At 40.8% G+C, this 22770-nt stretch overlaps 1 protein-coding gene across 1 annotated transcript in view; it reads left to right on the top strand.

Annotated features, from left to right (window-relative positions):
* KCND2 (potassium voltage-gated channel, Shal-related subfamily, member 2) overlaps positions 1 to 22770 on the top strand; it is a 275169-nt gene that overhangs the window by 246631 nt on the left and 5768 nt on the right. The window contains exons 3-5 of the mRNA XM_010581315.1: positions 11348 to 11510; positions 20370 to 20468; positions 22043 to 22138. Of these exons, the coding sequence (XP_010579617.1) occupies positions 11348 to 11510; positions 20370 to 20468; positions 22043 to 22138 (358 nt within the window). The remainder of the gene's footprint in view (positions 1 to 11347; positions 11511 to 20369; positions 20469 to 22042; positions 22139 to 22770) is intronic.

The raw sequence follows: 22770 nt of genomic DNA, 5'->3' as shown, positions 1-22770 counted from the left end.
TATATTCTAAATAGGAATGAAAAATGTCATGGAAGAGGAAAGAGCTGAATTTTGGAGGCAAAACCACAGTAGATATTCTCAGAAAGATTGTTCTCTTGACTACTAGCTGGAAAGGGACACTAAGATCCTGGACTGTGATAAATCTTGTAGTGCACAAAAGTTGTACAAAGGAATTATTATTACCTTAAAGGGAAAATTCTTAGTCTTATCTAAGTGTGTGTATGTGTGTATATATACATATATAAAATATATATATGTGTGTGTGCACGTGTATAAAAATATACTAGAGTAGGTTTTACTCTTGGTTTAACAGATTTAGAGTTAGTATTAGAGAAAAATTAACTGAAGTATTCAATATTTGGCAGAGATCCCTAGAGAGTTAGGCCAGTAGCAGTGTCACACTGACACAAGCTATTTTGCATTTTTCAGCTTTGCCTGAAGGAATGTAAAAATAACACTGGTCCGTCAGTGGTTGTGTTGGCAAGCAAAAAATTAGCTTGGCCTAATTGGCCAGTGCTGAACATGACACAATAGCAGTTTTTCAAATGAGGTGAAAATATTTGAAGCAAAACAAGTGATAAAGTTGAGAGGATGGGGTCTTCTGATTATTTTTTAAGAGAAGGAAATAATTCTGTTTATTATTTCAAGAACACTTTTGAAATATTTTTACTATCAGTATTTTAACATACGAAACTCCAGTGTTACCTAATGGGACTAAATATGTGGAAGAAACACCAGAATGTTTTTAAGTTGGAGGGTGTGCCAAAGGGCAAAGACAAACCTGTACTGCAGACTGGGGATTTTCTTTAGTGCTTTGCTGAAAAAAAAGCAGAATAAGGAGTTCCGAATTTGCTGGGAATCGTCCCTAGATCTTGATCTCCCCATTAGAGACCTGAAGAGTATTAAAGCCAGCAGTGGTTAAAACCTCTGTCAGTCAGAGTTTTACCTGAAAGTGGGAGCAGCTGGATTTGATTCCCAAGCGAAATCAGCTCACTGATCTCAGTGCTGTGCCCAGTAGCTGTCACAAAAAAGGCATGGCTGTCCTTGTAAACTTCCACAGTGCTTTTCTAGTGTTATTGTGATTTATACTTGGAGCAGTTTGACCTGATGGGTAATATATACTCAAGAGAAATTTAGGAATGGATTGGCAGATCAATGCTTTGTTTTGACTTTGCTGCTATTTAGCACAAGTATTGTAACTTAAAATCTGTAGGAGACATTAATTACATAAAATTTTCAGCAATATTTCTGGGATGAACACCAGACCCAGAATGTACCTAATTACACTGCTAATAGGAAACTTCTCCCCTCCACTGAAGCAAGGTGGCATGTCAAAACATACCCCTGGGCTTCAGAAAGGTGCATTTGAATCTGCACTGAAATCTGTGCTTCACGGCTCAATCCTCATTTCAGTTACAACGTTGAAATTTCTACTAAACAGTGTGTTCCTAGAAGAAATGTGTGGGTTTGTCATCTTCCATGTGCTCCTGAGGTGTCTGGGGGAACAGAGAGCATCCAGGAACCAAGGCCGGGTGGGGGAGATGGGTGATATTTAGCAGCTGCCTTTGGAATCATTTCCCAGGAAGAATGTGTTAAACCCTAGTCCATCCTGCTGGGAATCAATGGAGCCTGCAACTGGACTCTCTTTACAGCCAAGCTTGGCGTAGTCAATAAATCTCACATTGCTCTTGTTTACTATCTGTACTATGGGTTTGTTATTCAGTCTTTAATAGGCACTGTGGCCAGACCCACGCTCGAAGGCATTGCCCATCTTTCACCACTAACCTTCAATGTGAAGAATGATTAGAGATGGTGGTATTTTTGAAGGTGGGGCTTTTTATATCCTGATGTTCATGTTGCTTCCAGTTAATGTCTCAAGTAGGAACTGCTGGAAATTCTTCATACTGTATTGTATTTGTATCAATTTATTTAAAATGCTGAGCGTTTGGGATTGGTGTGCATTCATCCTGATTCCTATTTCTCCTTTTCTCCATGTTATATACAGCACTGTCTCTTAACTTTGTATTGCTGTTTAGTCCAGTTCTCCCAAGAAAGGATTTTCTGAAAGAACAAAGGAAAAAGAAAAAAAAGAAAAAAAAACCCTAAACATTCCTATTCACAGGAACAGGACAAATGAAGATGCATTTCTTTTAACCTATATGTTGGTACAAATCTGGGAGTGCATTTTCTTTTGCCAGTTAACAGAGGTGCTGAGTGAGCTATGCCATTTCAATGATCATCTTGTAAGAATTATGTCATGACAGTCGTCAAAACCCCTATGCTGTGCCAGAAACCTAACAGCTCCTTTTCCTCTGTCAGTGACAGAGATCTGGGAAGTAAGGCAAATTTTACCAGCTCCCCCCCAATAAAGATTTGGTCAGAGAAATAACAAGGGTGAGAAACCACATATCAATATTGTGAATAATAATGCCTCACTGTCCAAGTTGGCACCAGAAAAATAAGCTATTCTGAACTTGTTTGTACCTCTTCTTTGAATACTGTGTGCAGTTCTGGTCTTGTTTTCTTGTAAAGAGTATAAAAGAATCGGAGAAGATTCAGAAAAGGGCAAAAGGTATGATCAGATTTAGGGAGTAGATTCTGTATGAGCTGAGTAGGACTTGTCAGGCTAGAAGAGACATAAGGTAAATAGGTATGAAAACACAAGTAGGAGGAGGAGGGTGACTACAGATCACACAGCAGCTGCTTTTTTGAATACAAGGACCTGGTTGGGGCACCATACAAAGCAAGGAACCACAGCCAGAATAGTCAAAAGGACACTGACCAAGGAACTGCCAAACAGTGTTGTGAATGCCAAAAATGTGCACGGATTTAAGGGGAAAAAATAAAGCCCATGGAAGTGCAATCCACTAAGGATCACTAACTACAAAGAAATTACAGTTCTGGTACTTCTTGAGTTATTTGTAAGTGGTTGGAGGATGGAAGAGCATTCAAGGATATTATCATGGGTATTTAGCCTACTCTTTTTCCCTGTATGTTTGTTTCAGGTTAAATTTTGGAGACTGAATACTAGGCTAGGTGAAGCTTTGGTCTGACCTATTACTGGTATTCTTTTGTTCATTTCTAAACCTTGAAAGAACTGGTCAGTTCATCCTATATATATGAGCTTGTGTGGGGGTGCATGCACTGACAGAAGAACTGTTGAAAAATTAGGTCCTGACTAAATAAGTAACATAAGTCATCGATTTTTAGGAGAAAAGACCTGGGGACATTTTCTCTTAGGGAAGTAAGTCAGAGTTGCAGGAGTAAAGATCAAATTGTCTTTTTTTTTTTTTTTTTTTTTTTTTGTTACTGTTGGCTTCACATGAAATAGAATTAAAAACAAGGGAATGTCTACATCAGGCCCCAGAAAATGCAAAGTATCTGAGTGACAAAGGAAAAGTATATTCTTCCTGTAATCATTTGTACCATCTTATGAATAATTATCCAGCCAAACATTTATTCTCTGCTCATCACCATGGTATCTTAAAGACTTGAAATTCTGAAGTAATACAACAAAGTAATAAATGAATTCTATGTTAATTAGATATAGTATTCATAGGACTAAAGATGATTTTTAGGAAATGAAGACATTTTTACTTACCTCTGTCTCATTTTTCCAAATCTAGCCCTGGATCATTTCACATTCACACACAGTGGTGTTTTAAAATTAGAATTAGCTCCTAAACAGCATCTTAGATACTTTTCAAATTGTAAATGCACAGGTTGAATCCTTAAGGCATCACAGTTGAAATGCTTGTTTTGAAATTCCACTTAAACGTATTACCAGTAGCAATTTAAATTATCTGTTGTTAGATGTAACGTTGAAATAAATGACTAATTAGTGTCAACTTGCCAGCATTTAGTCACCGAGCAGCTTGGAAGCGCTAGGGAACAGCTTTATAACAATTTACAGCACCCTCCTTAGACAAGTACACCATTTTGCAATTGTCAGATATAATTTGACATCTCTATAATATTGCTTTATGCATAGCACTTCTTTTTCTGCTCTCAAAATGGATAGTTTCTATTCCATGCTGATTTTTTTTTAATGGGTCTCGAAGTTAAAGTGGTTAACTGATGTTTGCTCCCTTGCAGCCTATCTGCTTAGTCTGAGAGCTAGCCTTGCTGCGAAGGGAGTTACCCGAGATCTGTTTATTCACACGTCCATGGTAGCACAAAGGCAGGGCTTAACCAGTCACTCCTCCTTTGTGGAGTGTGCGGCAGGTCAGCTGATGAATTTTATTGCTGACGTACAGCCCTCCATCCACTGTACTAAGCACAAAACCCCACCAAATACACGCACGGCAGGTCTTTCACCAGGTAAGCATCTCCATCGCAAAAGCTGGTGCTGGAAGCCTCAATTCTGAGGTACTCCATAATGGGCCATGACGTTACATCACTTTAAAAAAAGCCAAAAAGGGGTTTGGAAGCACAGTCCAATGCCTGCCACGGTGTGCAGAGACCCTCAGCATCGATTGTCACAGTCTCAGTGTCACCTTTTGGCAGGAGAGGGCTCGGGCGCTGGCGGGCACCACGCAGGATGAGGGCACCGGCACTTGCAGCAGAAGCCTGCTCCCGCGCAAAAGGTTGTGCGAAGCTCCCTTTGCCCACAAACTCTAAAAAAGGCCCATTTTCACCTGTGAATGTGGATGACGGCCAGTGCCTTGTGAGAACCACCGTGATTTAGGTAACATTAGGAAAGGCAGTTTGCAACTTTGGCATCAAGAACAATTTTTCTGCCATGTTGCTTTTCTTATTCATAAAAAGTGTCTGATCTATTCAGAAATATTCTCTTTTTCCTAAAACAAAACATGCTTATTTTTGCCTCTGAAATCTGGGAAAAACCAAAACAAAACACCACCTCAGTAGCATGTCTGTGTAACTGTAATGCAGCTGTTAGGCGTCAGCTGAGATGTAGCTCTGGTAGTTTAAATAGTCCCCGTACAACATGAAGCAGACATCATACTTCTGTGATGCTTTGCAGCAGCTCAGGAACAGCTGGGATATTAGCTTTTCCTATGGAGTGAGGAGAGGTGACCAAAAAAAAAAAAAGGTATGTTTTACCTTTTTGGATTTAATATTTTATGGTAAATGAAAGCAGAAGGAATTTGGTTATCTGGATCTCTGTCTTGACTGCAAGAAGCTGAGAGTGTTTCCTTGGGCAAGTCTCGTAACTTTTCCACACGAAAGTTCCTTTTTTTGACCTTTAAGTACTAAAGCCCACCTTTACAAATCTGTTTAAGCTTCTTGGATGAAAGCTGTGGTGCATGTGCAAAAAAAAAAAAAAAATCCCTGAATTTTGTTAGAAATTTTTTATTTCAGAAACTGCTAACTCAGCCAGGTGCAGGGGCAATAGTTTGACTCTTGGGCTGCAGGCTGGAAAGCGCAGGGAGCACTGCCACTCTTGAGAAGCAGATGTGGTTTTCATCATTCATGAATGATCATTCTGGCCAGCGCTTGGAGGAACATTTGTGGACTCCAGAGGGGACCACGTCCATCACTACCAAGCAGAAGAGAGGGCTACTGCAACAGAAGGCCCTTCGCAGCAGTAAAAGCAGCCAGGAAGATTATTTGCAATTCCACGCAGAATCTCCCTAGGCTGGAATAAAATTTGGAATAATCTATGTAATGTTCCACATCTCACAGTAACGGCAATATTTTGTATTATTAGAAATTACTTTTCCGAAATCATTAGGCTATTTTAAGACCTAGGTAAGGCTGCAGATTCATCATGATTACCGTTAGTGTCAGAGAGGTTGGGAATTGCTTTTCTTGCCTTCTCCCCTACGCCGGCACGTAAGCGCGTGCCCAGCTGGGTGCCCGGCCGGCCAAATGCACGGGCCGACGAGCGGCTGTATAACCTTCGCTGAGAGTCTCACCAGAGCAGCCTCTGGGGTCTGCCTGCGGCTCCTGGAGAAGAGGAAAAGGCCATTAGCCAAGCCGGGAAGCAAGAGGGCAGGCGCATCGTCATCCCGCCCGGGTGGGTAAAGCGCCCACCCTGCGCCGAGCAAGCAGGCTGCTGGAGCGTGGGAGGCTACGCCTTGTCCTGGAAAGGCAGGGCACCCTCCTGTTAACTCCAGTGCAGAAAGCTTGACCTCTGCCTGACGGCAGGCTAACTCCGCTGGGAAACGGGACTTGTCTCCCACACCTGAAAACAATGTGCTGTGCTGGCTTCTACAAAGATTGTTTCGTTTCCATGCACTTCGTACTATTATCACTGTTCTTTGGCCATAAATTCCCTTGCTTTTAAAATAAATATTGCCAAGTTAATTTTAATGACTTTTCGTTTGTTTTACAACTCATTATTTTCTGACATGTTTTACACGTTTGAAAACAATAATGTTACTAGATTTCCTTTTCAGCAAATAAGGTGGGAGCAGACAACAGACCTCAATCAATGTAATATTTTTTTAAGGAATGTAAATTATTTCGAAGGAGGTGGGAGAGGGCACCTGTATTTGTAACACGCATTTTAAAATGTTTTTGTATTTGCATTTATTTTTAATGGCGTTTATGCCCTCTAGTGTCAGAAAACCTTAATGCAGCTAGGTGGTTTTTAACATTGACAATTTTTTTCCTTAACTGTATCTGTCAGTATCAGCCTAAATATTCGATCTTTGTAAAAATGCACATCCTGGATTTATTCCTACTATATACATCCTACAATTTCACAGTTTTGGTGCAGAGGTCACCGGGGGGCGGGGGGGGATGTTTCTATCCAAAGTAAGCTATTCCAAATATGAATTTCTGATCTGTCAAACACACACAAAAATATTGCTAAAATACAATTCCTGTGATTACTTATTTTATTCTCCAAGACGCACTTATTTTTCACTGAAAAAAAATTACTCCTGTGTTCAAACAAACAGAAGTCAAACAAGCAGCATTGTCCCTCTCATTTGTTAAGATTATTAAAGAAAAGACCTTCTCCGCTCACATCAAGGATAAATGGCCAAAAAGTATGACTCGTTTCAATTATAATTCAGACCTTTGACTTATGAAATATTCCATCTCAGATTTATCAAAAACCAGTCTTTGTTAGATTCAGGAATAAGATAAATAGCCGATGATGCCACAAATACAGCCTCTGTTGTCTGAGATTTCTTGAATTATGGGTATGCAACATCAGATATATTCCACTTATCAGTTAGAAAGGCAGTATCGCTTTGGCAGGTGGATGTCCACAGGTAAGATCTGACGTGGCAATGCTTAGATTTCAGATTGGGCATTTGTAAACCCAAATACATTCATTTTTCCCAAGTTCCTACAACAGCTCAGCCTTTTGTGTGTGATTCAAGCTGCGTTCGTGCCCCGAAATCTGTCATGCAAAGCGCTAAATCACACCCACGTTACTCAGGTCAGTACTCTGAAAGATCCAGTATTTGCAAAATGAAGGAATCCACTGGCTTCCTGTCTTGCCTTGCAGTAAGGAGTCAAATATGCAAAAGTGGTCTGTCACCTGTTGAATACAAACAAGTGAGACAAACACACATGCCTTTAAATCCATCCATCCCTGTACCATGTCACTTAGTGAACAGATACCCGTGGACTGCAAGCAATAGCACACGTCTGACCTGTCTGGACTACGTCTAGTGAAACCTGGGCATTAGTTTGTTCATGTAGTTTCTGACTTGTGATTTGATAAAACTTGATTGACACATCTAGTTTGTCATAGCCTTTTCCCTTCCCTTTTTGGCTAATGAAGTAGAATGCACCTGATTGATAACAGGGATCAGTACGCCATCTCTTTTTCTTCACTCATCCAGAGCATACAATATTGGGATGACACTTTTGACGTTACAAAATGAGATTGTCAGTACAAATCATAAATGCCCAAGGACTGACTTGAGCTTTGGCCACAACAATATGTGGAACAGAGTATGTAGAAAGATATGGAAAGACTGCAACTAGGAAAAAAAGCACGTAAAGGAGACTATATTTGCAGTTCCAGTCTGAAGAGCAGTAAGACAAGCAGGGTAGCACTAGATAAAACCTTGAAATAGTTCCCTTTTGAAAAGTGACTCTGTGAAAATTGCTTAATAAGATTCCATATTTGTTGTCTCCATGACTGAGGAGATCAGATTTTCTGCAGAATTTAGAATTTGTTTTAGAGATCAAGTATAATTTTTCCACTTTGAAATACAAGCACCACAAAGCTACCCTGCCATTTGAAAATGGAGTTATGTTCTTTTTTAGTTTAGACTTTCCAAGCAATAAAGCAATTGCAGGTGGGGTAAAGGAAGAAATTTTCCCTTCATTTTATGTCATCCACTTCCATTGGTGATTTTCAGTGATATACGAGGTATAACTAAAGGCAATGTTTAATCCAGCAGGAGGAACTTCATTAACAATTCTGGTCGTGCCTACACTAGACTAAAATCTGTGTCACTGTCCCCAAGGAGAGCAAGGCTAACCAGGGTAAATGTAATAAAAGCTCCATTTTGTCACAAAAGTGAGCAAATATGTTTCTCACCCTGTGCAGGAAGGATAATTTCTTGGAAGTAATTTTTTCTGACTATAATTTTATTTTAACTTCTCCAACACACTGTTTATCAACAGGAGAAAAACTGATTATGTAAGAGTTATTAATGATGTGAAAGATATTATTAGCACTAAACAACGGACAAACAACATTACATTCGGAAAATGTCACCGTACTCCAACTGACTCAAGCTGAAATAGAAAAATAATCAAAAGCAAGTTATTTTAAAATAAGCAGTATATCCATCTACCTGTCATTTTGCCCAGAAGGTAAGAAAAACATTGCAAAATACCTTCATGTATCAAACAATCCTAATTTTTCTTATTTTGCTCTGTAACACTGAAATACCGTGAAAAGGCATCTCCTTATGTCAGTAGGTAGGTCCAAACGTAAATACTGAAATGTTAGGGACAGATCAGCTAATAGTTCCTGTCACCACTCCTAAAGCATCTGTCTTTACTTGATTCACGTAATTATAGTGTCACATTATCAACAGGATGAACTATATCCCTGAGCAACTTCAAACCAAATTAATTAGAGCCAGCAATGCCTTCTGTCCAGCAGCCATCAGTGACAATGTGAGCGTACGAAGGAAGGTTCAGCAGTTTAGCATTTCAAGTGGTAGGCAACTAAATATAGGTTTAGGAATCTAATTTAAGAGATCTGCTCCAGTAGTACCGGGCATGTGTAAATTTTGCATTTCAAGGTCTGGTTCTATCACGTGTGTGTAAATACATATTGCCTTTTAAATAGCTTTCTGTTGACACACTTTGATTTAATTTAAGCAACTAGTTGGATTGTATCTAAAAGGATTAAGTAAAACAGTAACAAATACCGTAAACCAGCAATGATTAGCGATTTGATCCTAGGACTTCTCCCCTAAGCTCGCCAACCTGGCCCCATGCCCACCGCTCTGCCAGAAAAAAACCTGGGGTTAGTTAGGTGTCGGGGATCCCATTTGTCAAAGGGACCTTGAAAGGTCATTTATCCACTTCCCTGCCCAAAGGAAAGAACAGCTGTGCATGCATCACTCCTGACAGCTGATAGTCAGCTCTGGCTTTAGGAAGATAAGCACCAAAAATGCCTATGTTGTGAGGTGCAAATGTTGATGTGAAGGAAAGCATGACTCTCTTTCTAGTATTTTTCCAGTTTTGTATATCCTGTAATTAAGACCAGATATATAAATAATTTAGAAGATAGATTCTATTACATTATGTATTTTTATTCAGTCCTGCCTGTCACAAAATGAGAATCTGATAGCATTCAAATTCTAAGCAGGTGAGGGGGGTTATCAGTAGAAATATTAATGTATTTTTTCCTGTGAATATTTTACACTTGGGCATGCTTTATAAAGCAACTAAACATTTGTTTTACACAACATGTTGTTTGTCAATAGTCTAAGACTTGGTCATCTATATTATATCTGCCTGGATGACAACTTATTTGAATATTTACGTTAAACACCTTTCTCTTATCTTACAAAATGCAAACCATTCATCTTCACCCACAAGGCAATACATCATCTCCTTTTGACATATGCTGAGCTCTCATTGCTGGAAGGTGTTCTCTAACCCCATATAGATTCTCCATCATCTGATACCCTCATCCATTTAACCCCTCCTTCTTGTGATTAGGTGCACAATTTGGACCATGTGACTTGAAGACTCCCCCCAACTTCTCTATTATTTTTCCAATTCCTGCTGAACAGACAGGTTTTGTTCCCCAGAAAGCATTTTCCAAACACAGCCCCTCCTGCAGTTTTATTTCTTGCCTTTTCTTGTGTTAACAGTTTATAAATACTTTGTAATGGGGAATGTACTATCTCTCTGCTCACAAGCATACTAAACTCACATGCTACAAACAATGTTTAATAATAACTTAAGATCCGGTAAAGTTAAAAACCGAATGGTAACTTGAAAGTAATTTATCTCTTTATTAAACTCTGCAGTATGTAATCACATACTTGTCCTAAAGAACATGGCACTCCACAGAGTGCAAAGAGTGGATATCTCTTAATAAGCTGTCGCTGGAGCGCCTCTACATACTTCAGTAGCACTATGTTCTTACTTGCTGGGCAAAACAATATCCAGCATCATAAAGAAAGGTGGTAGCCCTAGCAATTCTGAGCGCTGCCAGGATCTGCAGTTAGAATTGGGTTGCTTGCTTGCTTGTGGCTTGAGTTTTTCATATTTGCTTTCAGCTGGACCATAGAAGGGACCTCTGGAGGTCAGCTAGTCCAGCCTTCCACTCAAAGGCAGCCTATCAACAACAGGTTAGGTCAGCCATGCTTTTGTCTAGACAAGTGTTGAAAATACCCAAGGATAGAAAGTCCACGATCTCCTGGGCAACCTGTGCCAAAAACGTGCTACCCTCCTAAATGAAAGTACTATATCAGCTTAAGTGAGACAACAGATTTTTCAGCTTGGCATCTAACTTACCAAGTGGTCTCCCTAGGATCTTGACAGTGGAAAGGGATGAGTTCTTCCAACAAGCAGACGGAGTAAGGACTTTTAACTTCAACACTGGGTTTGTTTTTTTTTTCCCTTAGCAAGGTCACTCTCTCTCCATTGCAATACAGGCAGCCTGGGAAGACTGCAGGTGGGTGAAAGGTAGTTGCCCACAGTTTGATGAACAGGATACCCAAAATTAGCTAGTTAAAAAATTAGCAAAATTAGCAAATTAAAGTTACATGTGCACAACGCTAGGCTTGCTGTATATGTATGCATATGTGTATAAACTATTATTTATATGCAGCGAGTATTATTTGCAAGAGAAGTAAAATCTATCGTGCAATTAATTCATCTTGCAATTCAATACTTATAAAAGATTTTGTCTTTACTAAGCGTTTTGTTTTCTTTAACCCAGATATGGTGACATGGTGCCAAAGACAATCGCTGGCAAGATTTTTGGTTCAATATGCTCCCTGAGTGGGGTTTTGGTCATTGCTCTGCCAGTTCCTGTAATTGTCTCCAACTTCAGCCGTATCTACCACCAGAATCAACGAGCAGACAAGCGCAGGGCCCAAAAGGTGAGCTCCTAATTTTTCCCCCTTTTGTTGTTGAGCAATAGATAAAGTATGACTTTCTGTATGCTGTGCATCCTCAAAGTGAGTATTTCTTAGCAAAAGGACTATTATATGTATGTGCTACATGCCTAGCCCATGTCCTAGGTGCAAATACTGTGTTATATTTATTAAAAAACAAACCAACCAAAAAAAAATGGTTCATTTATCTTTTCTGTCAAAATTTACAGATCTATTATTGTGTTAATTCATCCTACCTGTTAGACTAGATCTAGTATTTTAAGGCAATAGCTGCTGTCCCACCCACTGAAGGTTCTTCTGTGTTTTTCAGGCAGACTTTCTTTCCACCAGAGTCTTCTGAGGAAAAAAACCAACCAAACAACAAAAACCCTAATTATGATTTCTAACATCTATCCTAACAGCCTGCTTCACTAATCCCTGTGTTTAATTCCCAGGTTCAGTCTCTGGAGGATCTGATTATTGGGGAACTTGTCTCCTCAGCTCTACTTTGCTTAAAAGGCTTCAGAAAAAGAGCTTAATTGGGAAAAGCCAAAAGCAAAAGTCTGTTTTTCAGCTTCCTTGATTTGCTGAGTCTCTCACTAATATAACAACGAGCTCTGCAACAAGACAGTTTCCCTCCCTGACCCATATGGGCAAGGTCAGGAGCCAGGAAAAACTATTTCCCAGGAGAGATGCAGCCAAGGCTGGGCAGTCACCTTCCTCTCCACGTCACTGCCGATGTACTGGTCCCAGTGCGTTTGGCCCACGCCTGCCATGCTAAGCAGCTCAGGGAGCCTCCATCGGCACCTGAAGCCCTAATAAAGGAGCCGAGCTGCATCGCCTTCTGCTCCTCTGCTGACGGCGGTCGGAAGGCTCTGGATGCAGCACAGGTTGCAAGACTGCCAAGGCTGAGGTGTCACCACTTGGGCTTTTGGTGGTCCCATGGCCTCTCTTCAGAGGTCCTGAGCCTCCAGTGATCCAGGGAGAGCAGGATCCTTACAGGCAGACCATGGCTGGGGACTACAGATATATATATATATATATATGGGCCAGGGAACACAGGCAGACTCAGGCTGCATCTGCCTCATATAGACAATAGCTCCAGGTTTAAAGAGACAAAATGTTCATGTGTTTCTTTCTGGCCACCTTTTTGACTGACTTCTTCATAAAAAGGAAGTGAAGTAAATGTATGCAGTGATACCATTCCCAGAATGTCTTAAAATCAAGAGAAACAGGTACATCACCAAGAAAGTCAGTCATAGGCCCAGGCTGAAGATATTGCACCCTTGAATGGCTGCATCTTGGAAGAATGTTGTCAGGTGAGGAAAACGGCCATAAAAGAAACCAGGCATATCACAGAAACGTCATACCTTTCCTGATTTCAAATATAGGCTGCTTCAGTGATCCAAACAGCATACCTTACCTATCTACCAATTCCATCCACCCTTTTCCATGCCGTTTTGTCCCACATGCTAGCTCCAGCCACGTGTTCCCCTCTCCCAAAGCTGGAAAATGCAGAGAACATGTCGTTTCTGCACTACGTTGTTTTTGTCAAGAACTTTTCCACCTCTGTGTAAGGGCAGCAGACAGAGAAAGAACAGTATGTATCAGCCACAACACAGTGCTTCATCACGGTGCCTCTGAGCATTGCGCCAGTCATGGGTAACAGATCTGCTTGATCCCAGCAATCAATGTGCCTGTTCTGAGCTTTCATAGTAACCACAGACACAACCAGCCTCGATTCAGATAGAAACTGTCTCCTACCGCATGTGATGAAACAGAATTTTCTATGCCTGCTTTACACTTGCCAGTGAAAAAGAGACGGACACTAGAAAATACCTTGCAAAAATTAGATTGGCAGACTGGCTGCTATTCCCCATAATCAATTCCTGAAGAGAAGCTGCTTGAGTTAATAACTGACTTTTTCTCCTTGCAAAACAATGAGCTCATTGTATGTTTCAAACAGGAATATGAAGTGATGAATGGCAATCCTGCCAAGTGTCTTTTCCTCTGCTCCCCAGAACAATGCCAACAGCAAGGACGAGAGATTTCCTCTGACTGTGTTTATGCCCTTCTTGCTTTGGAGAAAATGGCTTTGAGGTGGTCTGTTTAACTTAGCCCTGGATGTGTGTTTCATTGATATCTCCTATTGCAAAGCTAATCTCTCTCAATTTAAAATGACGGAGATGTTGAACAGAATATTGCTCTGACGGACTGAAGAAAAATCAACAACATGCACTTCTTGGGTACTGTATAGTCTGTATTTAGCAATGTTTAGCTATGAAGTATAGCCTTGCATTTCACAGGAGGGTTCTACTGCATTGTATAAGAATATTCAAGCAAAAAGGTCACTTTATTGAAGTTTGAAATTCCTTCTTCATTCAATACAATAGAAGCTTTACACAGTTTTCTAAAATAAATGTTTTCCTAAGCACCAACCTTATTTCTATTCTCTAAGGCTGAAGAACATAAGCTTGAAAGAAGATGCTGTTTCATGGAGCACAGCATGAACCCCTGCAGGCGATGGTACCTCCTGCTGGCTATAACAGCTTACATCTGATTGAGAGAGTTGTATATTTGAATTGTGCAACTTTTATCAATAGCTCATACAGAAGTTTAATCAAGGTAGTCTTCAGAAATGGCAAAACATTTGGGCTGGAAGGAAACTCAAGAGAAAGTTCTCTGTTGAAGAGCTGAAATCTAGTCCCAGGAGCACTGGCAATTTTCAGCAGAAAAATTTTGTCACTCATATTAGGTTTGTTCAAGAGCCATGTGACCATCGGTATATGCATTTACTGAGTTCTGCACAGTCATTCAAGATTAGACATTTCCATTTGTTTCTATTTGGCAAAAAGATCCTGCACGTTAATGCTCAGGAGAAGATGGAAGAGAGAAATTTATATACCATCTCATTTTGAATGCATTTTAAAGGAAGGTCCTGCTTCCAACCACGGAAAAACATTGTTGTAATTACCTTGAAATCCCACTTTGTAATACAGCTGATACATAGGCAGGAGAGGCCAGCTTTCCCCTGCACTACAGGGAACTCATTGGCACTCAATATAAACAAAAAAAAAGAGATTAAAATAAAAAATAAAGAAAAATCACCTGTGCTTATCAGAATATTTTCTTCTATCAGATAATAAGGTCCAAGGATTGGACCTATCCTGACAATAAATAAATAAATAATCCAAAACAGGTATTGGCATTCAGGGCAGAACTAATTATGCCCTGTAGTCTTACTATGCTTTTTCCTCGAGCAGATTTATGACTACTGAGACAGTTTTGTAGAATCCTATTTGTGGAGCTTTTCTCAGCTAGACACAACTTTAAGAGGCCAACTTATTTTGGTTACCTATCAGTGCCTTCAGGTGGCAAAGTTAATGACAGATGTGTTGCGACTGGTCCATGTAAAAAGGAAAGGAAAGGACAGAAAAGGAAAAAGAAAGGTTTAGGTAAGTTTGGATGCAATTTCCTGTTCTGTTATTGATAGGTATCAAGGGTTAAGGTATGGCTAGACCCTCAGAGTGCCGTATTCACTGGGATGACTACCAGCCCAGGGAAGGGGAAGGAGGAGGCCCAGCTATCCTCCTGGAACAGGGGTCTGGCCACTCAGTGGCAGCTTGGCTGCAAAGATCCATCCCAGTGTACTGCAGCAGCTCTTATGATGACAGTGTCTTCCTTACCCTGAACGAAGCATTCCTTGCTAGATGCCTTCCCTGTTTTCCACACATCTGTTTTTCTGCATCTTTTGAAGGCAAGAGCCTTGTACCCTCTTAGCCAGCAAGTCCTAAGCGCGGGTCCATCTGCCCATTATTGTTCATTACCTGATAACTGAAGGAGCCTTAATTTTACCTGCCCAAGCACTTTCTGCCTAAAGTGACTTTGCATGGTGTCTCAGTAGAACACCCAAACAGCTATCATCAGCTCCAAAACCTGACATAAAATTCAACCTGAATCTTTCACGTGAGTATGGTCGTCTACTTTCACACAGCAAAATATACCCTGAAGACTGGCTTGGCTTTATTATCGATTGTACATGATGTATTTATCTGTCAAGTTATGAATAATTAGTTACTAGATAAATATAAATAGCTCTAGGATAAATTGAAACAACAACTGCTTAACAGCACCTGGCAGTCTAGAGCTGAGCATTTGCAGTAGAGAACTCCGCTAGCCATTGTAACTTCTTTAAATGAGATAGGCTATTAACCTCAGTGGGGTTGCAGAGACGTAAGTAACAGAATAACTTACCCTAGGTTTTTGAATTTAGCACAAAATCTGTAAAACTTGTGTTTACTGAACAATAATTTGAACAGAATGTGAAAGCAAGGCGCGACTCAACAAATATATGAACCTTATTTAATTCCATATCCATTAGTGTACAAAGTAAACAGCATTTTCTTCCTTACTGCATGCTAACATCCCATAAATTATTGTCAGCTAATCTGAAGTTTAATTATTTGCAATTACTGAAAATTAGAAAATCAGAGCATGAAATGTGGGCTCGATTTTTCACTTGAAAACAAATGTACAGGACAGATTTATGAAAGGCCAAGCAAAAAATTATGTAAACAACAATGTGACTGATTTTTGGACAATTTTGGCCATTGCTCTAGGAGCCACAGCGTGTGGTTTAACCACAGCAGGCAGCTAAACACCACCCAGCCATGTGCCCACTCCTCCCCAGCGGGATGGCGGGGAGAATCAGAAGGGTAAAAGTGCAAAAAATAATGGGTGGTGATAAAGACAGCTTAATATTTTTTTAAAAGGAGGGGGGAAAAACCAAGAAAAAAAAAAGTGATGCAAAAGAAAACAATTGCTCACCACCAACCAACTGATGCCCAGCCTGTCCCAGAGCAAGGGCAGCCCCTGTCAACCTCCACCCCCGTCCAGTTTTATTGCTGAGCACGACATCGTATGGTCTGGGATACCCCTTGGGTCAGTTGGGGTCAGCTGTCCCAGCTGTGTCCCCCGCCAAATTCTTGTGCACCCCCAGCCTCCTCAGCAGGACAGTCTGTGGAGCAGAAAAGCCCTTGGCTCTGGGTAAGCACTGCTCAGCAGTAACGAAAGCATCCCTGTGTTATCAACACTATTTTCAGCACAAATCCAAACCATAGCCCCATACCAGCTACGATGAAGAAAATGAACTCTGCCTCGATCAGAACCAGTACACACAGAATGACTGTGAAAGAATTCTTATCTTTTAATTGTACAAGATCATTAAAAAAAAAAAAAGTAAGGTAAGTAATTAGTAATTTTTGAGTTTTGATAGTAAGATAGCTATGTGGCGTGGAGAGCAGCAGAAGAGAGACAACAGGAATTATCTAAGTACTAAATTACCTAGGCTACCTAGGCTTCTTGCATAGGAAATTGAAGAGAGGCTCTTGCCAAAAATGATTGCCAGTACTGCAGCAAGCCCCGCCCTAAAGCATTCCTGATAAAATCTCTCTCTTAAAACAGCTGGACAGCTGAGGGCGTCTTGAGTGTTAAAAGCTGGATGTTGTAAATACCCCGCAGTGCTACATTTAGCACTACTGAAAACCTTGTGAAAATAAATGTTTATATTTCTAAAACTGACAGAGCTAGCTGTTGTTGACTAACAGTGAATTCCTTCGTAAGGTTTCTATAAATGCAGCCATAGACAAGGATCCACCTCTAAGTTGTAAAATTTGAAGCTATGGGGAAAAAAAGGGATGCATTCAAAAGAGAAGTTCAGTGCAAATACAAGGGATGCAGTAAGAATTACAGCTGATCATCAATTTCTTTAGGAAATCTCAGATGAGATGATTATGGTGGAATTTCATCAGAATAAGTAAAAGAACTGTATTTCAGTACATTAGTTTTGTCCTAGACAATGTAAAAATTACTAAAATCAGACTTTCACATTCAGTGGCTGACAGGGACAATCTCACAGCAAAGATAATCTACTGCAGAACTTTACTCCTTACTTTTTTTGCTAGATATTCCATGAAAGAGGAGAGTCAGGAAGGGCTTTGTGGTGGTCGAAAGGGGCAGTTATCACTCCTTTTCTGTTGTACGTGACAGAGAATGCAGTTCGCAGACTAAAGGAAAATACTGTTCTGTAATCAGTGTTCCTGATGTCATCACATCATTTTGGTGTCCTTCATGGGAATTCAATCCCCAGCGCACAGCCCATAAAATCCTGTGGCTGACATGAGCTTTTAATGATTCCTTGATAGAAAATGTGAGGAGTCACGAGACTATTCATGCTACAGGCTCTGATACAAATCAGAAAGAAGCACGGAAAAGAAATTCTACCGCTTTAACAGATTTGTAAACAGCTCCAGTTTCAGAAGTATTTTCTGTAAGCTGAAGTATGAGCATGGAAGCCGCAGTATCTGGTTCCTGTCTTGGTAATTGATTTATTGTCTTCTCTTTGGTAAATGATGTAAATTCAGGCCATCTGAATGAGTCTCAGCTAGAAAGATGTAAGCTATTACTTCCCACCTCACAAAAGCTTTTAAGACACAATAAATTCCTATTTGCAAAGCAATTTGAAATCTTCACATGGAAAGTACAATCTTCATATTATATGTGTTGGAGCACATTGATATATTAAGATAGTCTGATGAACCATTATACTTTTTCTATTTCTTTATTAAACCGTGCTGCACCATAATTATTGCTTCAATCACTGAAAGAGAAAATGAATATGCATGCTAAAAGGAAAAGCATAACTAATGTACATAAAATGTTTGTTCATTAAATCTAATGAATCTCCCTGTATAAAGAGCACACTGAAAAGTACCATAGCTAAAACGTTTGTGACTGAAATCACTTATTTATGGGACTCCATGTTGCACCCTGCAAAGGCATCTCTAAAGCATCTCGAGCTCCTAAGGCTAAACAGTCATGCTAAGAGAGACTTTTAATGTATTTACGAACATAGCGCGGTGCGCATGTCCCAACCCATGACTACTCTGTGGTGCGGGTAAAGCTCTTCCCCCGGCCTTCAGCCTGTCATGCTGGCGTTGCATCTCAAGAGCTCCACCCCGAAAATAACCTATTTTCTGCCTGCCCAAGGGCATTTTTAATCGCTAGTCCCTGAGGACTCAGCCCTAACCACGTTGGTAGCCCTGGATGTGCCACCAAGGAGCCCGTGTGAGCTGTGGGGCTCAGTGAAAGAGCCCTGACTGGACATTTACCCCCAGTCCAGCCCCTGGGGACCTGCTCAGGGTGACAGAGCGTGGGGCTGCAGGTGTCCTTTTGGTGCTAACAGGAGGAAGGGGAAAGGAGAAGGGGACCTGTGGGGAGGCACGGTGCAAGTGATCGGGGAGCTTTGCCCCTTACCGCTAGAATAAGATGCATTAACTGCATTGCGGGAAAGGCTGTGTGCACCGAGGAAGGTGACAAACCAATGTGTTATTCTAAAACGGCCAATATATCGCAAAATCAGGCAACAGGCTCTCATGTGAGCTTTTTGACTCAGTGATGCACACATGCCCAGCATTATCTTATTTTCTTTCCGAACAATTAAAAGTTAATAAATACATGACATACATATAACATAAGCCAGATTCTAGCCATGTTAGCTGTCATGAATTTCTTCGCCTGCTGTTGAGAAGATCTGTGAGTTTGAGGCTGTGAGTGCAAAGAAGCGTGGTGTTGAGCCATTCCTCATCGTCAGTTAATTATTAATCATGCCAGAGAGATGTGGCGGCTGCAGTGACCAGGCTGCTTCCCTCTGTAAGTGTTCAGGGATTCTCAGTCATTTCGTGCTGACATTTAATGCCACACAAATTCAGGGAAGGGGCGGGGGGGGAATTGCTCCCTCGATTTTTCTGAAAATATTAGCTGAGTAATTATCAGATATGGAAATCCCTATTAACATAGCAAAGTTGTTTTTTCAAGTTCTTCACTGTGTCTCCTTCTGTGCTTCAGCAGCCATTCAACTCCAGATGCTGCTTGGCATTTGGCTTTCAGAATCAGAAACCTAACCATGAAGACAAACCCAGACTCCCTCTTGCACATGTAACCAGCCACAAAAATTACAGAACCAGGAAGCCATCCTAGAAATCCCATAAAAGCTTCTGGTTTCCATATTATTGGTTGAGAAAGTCTTCATGCTTTCCCCTGATGTTGGCTTCTAACTGTTGTACAAAAGTCAGTGGATGCAAAGTGTTCTTCACTCATGAGCCACCTTCTGCTCTGGAATGAAAGTCACCTTCACAAGCAATGAAGCTCACCTGAGAAATCTCAAATCTCTCCCAGCAATTTGATGGCTGGAGTCTCGGAAAAATCAGGTTATGAGCAGATTATGACCAATGATGACAAGTGTTAAGTCTGTTTACACCCACAGGCACGGAGAGGTAAAAAGGCTTTTAAAAGGCCTGGCAAGCATTCAGGAACTTAGCTGGGTGACAGCATAAAAAAACACTACCACATTCTGCTACTCTAAAAACCCAGAAGGCTCTGAGAAACCAGCTCACGGCAGTTGCAAGATTATGTTTTTTCCGACCCATTTATTCCCCTTTAAAGAGATTTTCACTGCAGGAGCAGCTGAGATGGATGCCCATGTTCCTGATCCACAAGGCATAAGGAGTGGCACGGTTGCAACAATGCAGCAAAAAGGAGGCACTTACACGCTCGTCTGTCTAGTCCCTTCTCCAAAATCATTGTTCTTGTGAGCTGATGCATGCAAACAAATAAAAACTTCTGTCATTTGCATTTTAAATGGGCAGACGCTCATGATTTGCTCCACCTGGAGGACACACACAATGCAGCCTTTTAGTCGTTATGATATTGGCATTCATAAGCAGCTGATTCCAATTAGCAGTTTTAGATAAACAGAATAATGGATACGAGTACAAGTGACACTCTTCCTTTTGTCTATTTACACAGAAAGCCAGACTTGCTCGAATTCGTGCAGCAAAGAGTGGGAGTGCTAATGCCTACATGCAGAGCAAACGAAACGGCTTACTGAGTAACCAGCTGCAGCAGGTAATGCTTTTATATCCTCCACCTCCAGAGTAACAGCTTAATGACAGCCCAGCAGTAGCTTATTCTATTTATCACCAGGGCAAGTCAACTCCAGTCTTTAGGCAACGTTATCTTTAGAGGTAGATGAATTGGACAATTACTATTGTTAAATGATCTTATGAGAGTTGATGACGGGGTATTAAAAGATGAGGGAATGGGCCAGATAGAAGTGCTAGATTCAAATGTAACCCACATTTTTAGAGTTAGATCCTGTAGAAGACCTCATTAAGAAAGTACAGAGCATTTGCCTCTTAGGAGGTAGGTTGGATTTATCTCCTTCAGCTTTAGACATGTAGAACATGGGTGACAAAACCAGGCTTCAACATCAGTGAGGGAGAGAGGTAGCTCCAGGGTACCGTTTGCACGGAGGGCTGTTGCAGAGTGGAAAGCGTTCATCCCCGGAAGCACCTATTTGCTCTGAGGAGAATCACATTGAAATCTAACGTTACCTGAAGCAAATTCCCGCGTTACCCCTGCTGAGGAAGCCAGGACCAGCGGCGGGAGCCCCGGGCAGCAGCTGGGACCGGGATGCGCAGCGACCCACGCTGCTGGAGACGGCCCCTTGGCTGCTCGCAGCTCCAGCCAGCTGAGAAAGACTGAAGACACAGTGTTTTTTAATCCCTGCCGTTTTCTGGCATTTAGGCAACTCCTTGAGGGATACAGGAAGGCTTTCATTCCTCTATGCCCTTTCTGTTCAATATGCGTTAAGAAGGCGAATGCTTTAACCTATAGCCAGAAGAGGAGGAAGGGGCTGTCTGTCCGTCCATCCATCCGTCCGGTCTAGCACAAAAGACAAGCAGTGAGAGCCCTCGCTTCCTCTCCTGCTTGAAAGAATTCAAATCTTTGAACTAAAAAAAACACCAAATAGCTTAATTGCCATGCAGATTTCGAATATCCTAAAGTTGAATTGTAATCTTTCCTATTTTTCCACTTCCTCCCCTATTTAGTTTTCTGCTTTCTAGTGAATAATTATGAAAGCAATTGATAAACAGTGGATGTTTTCTACTTAATTCTTCATTCTGTCTCAGTAACATCTGCTATATGCCTTCCAAACTCAGCAGATTGGGATCACTGACATGAATTTTTGTGTAAGCAGCAATACCACAAATTCTTTAGTGCTATGAAATGATCCCAGGAGGACAACTATGTTTAATTTCCTTCAAATGAGGCACATTCCCAGGAAAAAAAAATATTTTACTGTCACTTAAATTTATGATAATTTTAAGTATGCGTTGATTCAACATTCAAAGCTTACATGTTGATTGCACTTGTAAATTGTACTATTCCATCTATGCATAAAAAGACCTAAGATGGAAACATTTAAAAGGAGGTACAAGGGAAGGAAAGAAAATATTTTTATTAAAAAACAAACAAGCAAAAGAGAGCTCTGGTCCAAAACAGTTTGGGTTATACTGTGTAGATGAAGCATTGCAGTTATGCTACCGCATGCAATCCAGATTAGTTCTGATCAAATATTTGGATAACAACCCTCTTGTTCATAAATGAGAATAATACGGAGTTCTATGTATTAACAGTCCTCCAGTGAAGAAGAACAGGCCTTTGTTAGCAAATCTGGCTCTTCCTTTGAAACGCAGCACCACCACCTGCTTCACTGCCTGGAAAAAACTACGGTAAGAAAAGCAAACTGTGTTTTCCTGTGAATTCCAACACCAGCCTATTTTTGAATGTTTTTTGTATTTCTTCTAATTAGTAAGCCTTTATATGAAAGCAGTTAACTGGGAAGAAAAGCCATTTTATCTTATTTTAAGGCATTATGCCCACTGCATATAAATAACCGAGCGATCCTGGATGAGAGCCTCATCTAGGGTGGCATCAGTGAGATGACATCAGTATAGCCAAGCTGTATGTGTGACCTTCAGTATGGTTTTCATACGCTCCATAATGTTATCATCTGCACTTTTCTGCGGTATAGCTCATAAAACACAATTTGTAATCCTTACACATTCAATATTCAGTGCAGTCAACGAAAGTTTTTGCCTGAGCACATGTTGGGCTTTTGTACAGGGAGAGCTGCTGAGTGTTTCCTCGGACGTGAACACAGTTCTCACTGAAGTGACCGTAAAAGAGGATCCCCAAGCAGCCTATTTTTGAAACTTCAAGTGCTTAATCCAGATGCAGGCGCAAAGCTTCAAAGTCTTTTGGCTTCAGTTTAGACATTGAGATCTCTGTAGAAATCACTGATGTCATTCATAACAGCCTAAATATGTTCATCTAGATTCGAAACTCCCTATAAATCAAAAGG

This window comes from Haliaeetus leucocephalus, unplaced genomic scaffold (genome assembly GCF_000737465.1).
Source record: "Haliaeetus leucocephalus isolate CR32 unplaced genomic scaffold, Haliaeetus_leucocephalus-4.0 Scaffold763, whole genome shotgun sequence".
Lineage (NCBI taxonomy): Eukaryota > Metazoa > Chordata > Aves > Accipitriformes > Accipitridae > Haliaeetus > Haliaeetus leucocephalus.
This window is presented reverse-complemented; position numbering and strand designations above follow the sequence as displayed.